Source organism: Echinops telfairi, unplaced genomic scaffold (assembly GCF_000313985.2).
Source record: "Echinops telfairi isolate 266 unplaced genomic scaffold, ASM31398v2 ScPeMD7_7420;HRSCAF=8458, whole genome shotgun sequence".
Classification (NCBI taxonomy): domain Eukaryota; kingdom Metazoa; phylum Chordata; class Mammalia; order Afrosoricida; family Tenrecidae; genus Echinops; species Echinops telfairi.
Genome location: NW_022111320.1, coordinates 20994172 through 21001417, shown reverse-complemented (window position 1 = coordinate 21001417; position 7246 = coordinate 20994172). Strand labels below are relative to the sequence as shown.

General features: G+C 42.3%; 1 protein-coding gene across 2 annotated transcripts in view; it reads right to left on the bottom strand.

Annotated features, from left to right (window-relative positions):
* TRANK1 (tetratricopeptide repeat and ankyrin repeat containing 1) overlaps positions 1–7246 on the bottom strand; it is a 147786-nt gene that overhangs the window by 47060 nt on the left and 93480 nt on the right. For both annotated transcript variants that reach the window (XM_045297438.1, XM_045297439.1), the window contains one exon: positions 1826–1987. In XM_045297438.1, the coding sequence (XP_045153373.1) occupies positions 1826–1987 (162 nt within the window). The remainder of the gene's footprint in view (positions 1–1825; positions 1988–7246) is intronic.

Below are 7246 nucleotides of genomic sequence, written 5' to 3'. Positions count from 1 at the left end.
CAGAGTATAATACAAATATTCTATGCTAGTATAATGAGAATGACCAGTGCTGTACTATTATGTGCTTTTGAAATAAAACGTGTCCTCCAAGGAGCTCATTGAAATGAAAAAAAAAAAAAAGAAAATTTTAACTAGATCTTCAGAATGTTTTTTCCAAACATAGAAAATTTTAATTTCACATAACCAACAAATGTATGTAACCAACAAATATATATATTAAAAATATATATATTTTTAGTATAAGTATGCCCATGAAATATTTTATATTTGTACTTTACCTGGCAAGTCAGCTAGCAAGAAAAATGGGAGGGAATAAAAGGGAAGAAATCAAGAGTTCCTTAAAGAAAAAGTAGTATGGTTTACATTTGCTTATTTTCGCTTCCCAATAGAGGAGAAAGGGGAAACCTAAAGAGAAGGAATAAAGTGAAAAGATAAGGCATTGGAGGAGAGTTGGGGAAAGGTGCTCAAGTTGGCTGGAGGAAGACCTGCAGGGGGCAAGTAAGAGAGAGGGACAGATTTGAAGAGTAAGGTGCCCAAAATGAGACAGAGAGGGACCTACCTCAACACACATAAATATTCACAGCGAAACAAAGAAAAGACAGGAGCACAGACCTTAAGACTTTCAAAAAAATAACATTCTTATTTTATAGCTTCTTAGGAGATTTTTACCAATCCCCAACAGCAGCTCGCATTTTATTTTTATAACCCTACTTAGAAATGAGAATAGTCAGCATGGGCCATGGGTCAGATGACATGAAATCCAAAAGTCAAAGGCTCCCAAGGTGCAGGTTTTGCACCAAATGATCTCACTGAAAGATCCCTCATGAGGTGGCCCTTTCCTTGAGGCTTGGCTGTGATACTTATCTTTGAGTCCCTCATATCCCAAGAAAGAAAAACTGGTATTGCAAACCCACACTAATAGCTAACATGCATTAGTATTTTCTATACAGGCCACTAGACCTATCAACTATCTCATATTGTTCCTTATCAATTAGGGTAAGGTGAGTTCTCCCAACTAGACAGAGATGAAAAGACTAAAGCTTAAAAAGGATAAGCAATCGGTCAAAGGGCACAGACTTGGAAAATGTAGAGTTAAGACTTGAAGGTAAAATTTCAAGCCTTAAGCTGCACAATCTGCTGCATACTCTGAAAAACATATTTGGTTACTACAGCCAAGCCTTCCTGCCTTCTCTGTAAAATTGAGACATCTCTGACCTACAAATAGTCTGAGTTGAGTACTTTAATAGTTCATACTGAATGTTAATTTTATAAATGCTCAATTTCACTTATGAGTTCTGGAATCTTCCCTGATTATCTAAAACTGATACTTTTTTTTCTGAAAGTTTCCTAATTTCCCCAGTGAAAAAATAACATAAAATTAACATTATTTGGAGAAAGATATGCGGTTCTCTATTCCCATATAGTTATGGTATCCAAAACCCACAGGGGCAGTTCTACCCTGTCCCACAGGGTCACTATAAGTTGGACTTGGGCCAATGGCAGTGAGTTTGGTTTGGTTTATTATCTGGTGTATACAGGGGAAAGCCACGCCTAGAGTTGTTTTGTTTTGTTTTGTTAATGACAGAATATGAAAAGAGTAATTCTCGCAGGAAACAAGAGAAACTAGTAACAGGCATTGCCTGTGGGCCTGAGATTTAGCACCTGAAGTTCAGAGAGGTAGAAGACTGACTTGTCACTAAAGAGCACCCCATCATCTTTGTAGACATGCTACCTTTTTTACCTTAATTTTAACTTGTTGGAAAAAAGAGTGCTAATAAGTATAAATTGTGTCTTACCCATGTGCTTGTTTTGACAAAAAAATTACCTTGCAGCGAAGACAGGAGACGCAGGAATCGCTGAACGATTTCTTGCTTCAGAAAGTTTTTCTGCAGCGACCGATCTCTGGAGTTCATGTACTTCACAAGCTGCTCAGAGACTCTCCGGAAACTCTCACTCTCGCTGACGGGCCCTTCACCATTGCTCAGCCCTGCAAAGCAAGACCAGGCCATGGTTCTGAATGCAGAATCATTTTCCTGCCCCTTCCCTCTGTGGCCTGCTGTGACCGACCAACACCATGAAATGATGGTGATTTCTGTGCCAGTTCTGACCCTGGACTTTAAGAAGCTCCTGCGCTTCCATTGTCTTGGATCCTGGACTCTGCCGTGTGAACAGTTGGAAGCTAGCCCGCTGGCAGATCAGAGATAATGCCTTACAGAAACAGTCAGGCCCAGGTGTCTGAGCAGAGGCCTCAGAGATGGAAAAGAATCTAGCCAAGAGCAGCAAAGGCTGCAAATGCTTGCTTGGTGTTCAGGCAAAGCTATGAGGAAAAGAGTAGCTTCATTCATTCCTGGAAAGAAGGTAAAATGGTGTCCCTGTTGTGGAAAACCATTTGGTGGTCTCTCAAAATTGTAAACATAAAATTACCATACGACCTGGCAGTTCCACTCCGAAGCATATATCCCCAAGTATTGAATGCAGGGATACACACCTGCGAGCATGCACACACACACACACACAGAAACACACATCCATAACAGCACTATTCACAAAGCCCAAATGTAGAAACAGCCCAACTCCCCATCAAATGTGAGGTATCCATACAATGTCCAGTCCTATAAGGAAAGAAGCACTAATACTCTGCAGCCTAGAGGAACCTCCACATTCTGATGAAGACTGACATGGATTCTATTTACTTGAAGTGTCCAGGAGAGGTAAATCCTTAGAGACAGAACACTGACTGGGGCTTGCCAGGGGCCCAGAAGAGATGGGATGGGGAGAAAGTGCTCTGTGCATTCAGAGTTGTACTTTGGGCTGATGGAACTGTGCACGCTGACATGGTACGAAGTACTGTGGAATGGTTCACATGAAAATGGCTATCTTAGGTACATTTCATCTCTGTGAAATTTAGGTTGAGTCATTTAAAAATGGAAGCGTCCTGAACAGATGAAGGGACAAAGTGAGCTGTGTCTTCACGCTTCATAAAAAGGCCCTGGCAAATAGGAGAAGTGCCAGCGTTGTTCATGTGGAGAGACGAAGAAAGTTCATGTCCTGTTCTATCAGAGTGGGGCATTGTCAAAGGGAAGAACTATTTGGGAGGGCGGTAGAGAGGCTTCTATCTTCCATCAGCAGCAGATCCCATGTTAAGGATCTGTGTGCAAGGAGTTTCTTAGGGGGTCCCCTGGGGTGCAATGGGCTAAGCATTAGACGGTTAACCCAAAGTTTACTATTCAAACCCATCAGCCAATCGGAGGTAGAAAGAAGAGTCAGCCTGCTTCTGTAAAGATGCACAGACTCAGAAACCCTAGAGAAGTTCTGCTCTGTGCTATAGGGTCGCTCTGAGGTAGAATCAAGGGCAGGAACCGGGCCTTAGTAGATGAAGGAGGGGCCACCTGAGAGGGAGTGAAAGAAGCCCCAATTGGGGAGGGGGGTGGCGGGGAGGATGAGTGCAACCTCAGGGAAAGTCCCCCAGAAGGTGGCCTCAGCCTGCTCCCACAGGGGCCTATCAATCACTGGTTAGAGGCTGTTTTCAAAGTCACTGCCATCAGCTCAATTCGGACTCACATGCTAACCCTAGCGGGCAAAGCAAAACTGCCCTGTGGGTTTCCCAGGCTGTAAACCTTTACAGGAGCAGAAAGCCTCATCTTTCTCTGGTGGGCTTGCATTGCTGTCCTTACAGTTAGCAGCTCAGCATGTCTGAAGGAGCATAAACAAGGCAGGCTTTGTAAGCCCCAAGGCACTTCTGGAGAAGAAGCTTTAGGTGCTAAGTTTGCAAAGTGAATGCACTCCGAGGGGAGGGAGTGCACAGAAAGGGTAGAGGGATGCAAGGGCATCTAGGCAGATGCAAACATGCTCTCTTAGACTCTCTGACACACAGTTGGATCAAAGGTCGACGAATCAGTGAAAACACAAGACACACACCACCACCACCACCACCGCCACCACCCCAGCTTCTTGTGCAAATGCTCACTGCCCTAATCAAGAGATGCCAGGCTAAAGCAGTACGAACAGCAGCACCATCTTCCAGGAAGAAAAAAATGAAAATCATGTGGCAAAGGAAGACACAGATCACCTGAGCTAGAGGCACACTCTAAAATAGAAACCATGTGTCTGCTGAAACAGTGTCTGGCTAGCACTCCTGGACTTGACCCTCCCACCTTGATCCTAAAATATCTATAAAGATACAGAAAGAGTATAAAACGGAACTCTTGGTAAAGGAGGAATTGCCTTTACAGTGGAAGCTTGCTATTTGCCTCTTTAGCCTGTGCCACTAAAAACTTTTTAGAAACAGCATTCTTACCCCACAGAGATTTAGTATAAAAGTCACTTGAAATGAGTAACAGGAATGAACCACATTTGACAAACATTGGCAGTTAGATGCAAATGTACAACAAATGCATGATTGTGTGGCTCAGATTGTTAAGAAGACAGTAACAGAAGCTCAGGCAAAGTGCAAACCCTCAGGAAAGAAATTAGAACATGATATAAACCTGCTGCCATCAAGTCTGTTCTGGCTGACAGTAACCCTCCAGTTTCAGAGGCTGTGCACTTTTACAAGAGGAGAGAGCTTCGACTGTCTCCTGGGAGTGGCTGGTATGTATGAACTGCCAACCGTGTGGTCAGCAGTCCAATGCTTACCTGACAGCATCACCAGGACTCCGTAGAGAAGGATATTAGCAATGAGAAAATGAGTAATGAACTGTGCTAAAATACTGATTTGTATACTACTCTAAACTGTTCTGGGGTTTTCTCCCCTAAATTTTCTATAAGCTTAATAAGAGATAAATATCAGAATACAAAGATGTATGCACATTATAATCACAGTTCAATTTTTAAAGATGAGTATACAAGAACTAGACAGGGGGATGGAGACTGAATAAAAATGTGCCAACGGACAAAAACAGATTGGGAAAAGATGCTTAGCAATAACATAATAGAAAAAGGGCTAATTACTACAAATCTACAGAACATTGCAAGCCTACAACAAGAAAAAAATGTAAATAATCCTCTTAAAAGGTGGACAAGGACCTGAATAGACAATTTACAAAAGATGACACCCAAATGGCTATAAGCACGAGGAAAAGCTTATTCACTTAGCCATCTGGGAAATGCAAATCTAAACAATGATGAGAGACCATCTAACAGCCACAACCATAGCCCAATTTAAAAGAAAACAGAGAACAATAAATTCTGGAGAGGGTGTGGAGCGATTGGAACTCTTTTTTTTTTTTTTCATTTTGTTTTATAAATCATTTTTGGGGGTGCTCATACAGACACTGAAACTCTTATAGTCTGCTGGTTGGCTTGTAAATACGTACAACCACTGTGGAAAGCACTATGGTGATTCTTAAACTTCTGGCAATAGAAATACCAACAATATCGTTACTGGGCATGTGCCCCAAAGAAATAAGAGACAGCAGAAGCATGCCCTCCCAGGTTCATTGCAGCACAGTTCACAATAGCAAGAAGTTGGAAACAGCCCAAATTCCCATCGGTAGAATGGGTTTTAAAACTTTGATATATACACACAATGGAATACTATGCATCCCTATATAAACAGTGATGAAATGCCTCATGACGTGGAGGGATCTGGAAACCATTATGCTGAATGAAGGTAGTCAATCACAAAAGGGCACACCCTGTACGAGTCCACTGCTGTAGAAAAGAGCACCAAGATGGGCGCAAGCTCAGGCTTTAAGGCCATCCAGTCCCCTGGCCAGGTCCTCCAGGCAGCACTGTGGAGAGCTTGACTGGTGCCCATGCACCATGCACCATCCTCTCTGTGTGTGTCTTGAAGGCCACTTTGGCAGAAGGGTCCTCACATCAGCTGAGCTCAGATTTTCAAGAGAGGAAGACAGGAGGATGACCTCTTAGTGGCTCCCCTGCAAAGGTGTGACGAGGTTCCCTGAGACTGGCAGACATTCCTACCAGAGTGATGAGAATACTGATGGGAAAATCAAGTCAGGAGGGGTGAAAGGGAGCGCACACATCTTGGAGAAGACAAGAGCATGTGAACTCTGGTTCTGCAAGGGCCACACCAGAGGGATGAGATGTGGAAACCCCACTAGGTGAACTAGGCTCTACCTCACACATACCTGTAACCTGAGGACTTCAGACTGAAACTACATGGTCTGTGAAGAAGCAGAAGACAGCTATTCCAAGAGTACTGAGCTGTCATGTCGGTAGGCAGACTAACATTTCCATACTATTTCAATGCCCTACTTCATGTATTAAGATATGTGTTATTCTGGCATACCTGGGTCTGACATTGTAAGTGGATATTATTATAAGTTTTGCCTGACTACCAATTCCCATTGTTTGTGCAAGGAGTCACATAAGGATTTATTCTGTACAAGTCAATAATCCATCTATTACGATCTGTAGTTAGCCTGCACACTTATTCAATCTCCCCTTCTCAATGGTGTTTTAAATATAGTACTATGGACCAATCAATGACACTATAAACAGAAGGCCCTTATGCTCTAAAAAGATGATAGACAAGATTCTCTACCACAAATTAACAAGGATGTCTCCAAGGCAAGCCAGAGGCAGATTAAAAAACATAGATTCAGGAATGGATTTGGGGCTCACACTTAATCCTAGCTCCAGTCAAAGAACAATTAATTCTTACAACATGGTCCTGCTCAATTCTCACCCTTTTCGAGGAAACACAGAAGATATGGGTGCTGTAGCAAAGTGCAGTGAGGAAATTAGATAGTGCCTGGCTACCAGAAAGAATAGTGTCTGGGGTCTTAAAGGCTTGATTTCAAACAAGCAACCATCTAAGTGAGATGTCAAATAAGCCACGATCCAAGGATTGTAAATTATATCATCCAAATCTAAATAGTATCAGAGCTTAAATTGTGAGATTCTAGTGTGAGAGCTATGGATGACAGTAAAAGCCCAAAATACATTTGCAGGGCCTACATAGGGAATAAGTCTCTGGCGATTTCCCTCTAACCTAATACAGGGATGGGAATAATCGGGTGATCAGATAGAGCATATTGGAGAGATGATTACAGAGGATTACGATGATCTATTTGACTGGAACAGTTAACACTTTGTCACTTGAGCTCCCTTTTGACAAACTTTGTGCTTGCTTGATCTGGTTTTTAATATTCTCTGTGGTGGTTTTTTTTCATATTGGGATTTGTCTCTTGTTATTTTGTCATTGTGAGTAACCTTGACTCCTTGTTATGTGTTTTTCTATGTTTCTCAGTCTATGAAACCCAGGATAAGTGAATCTATA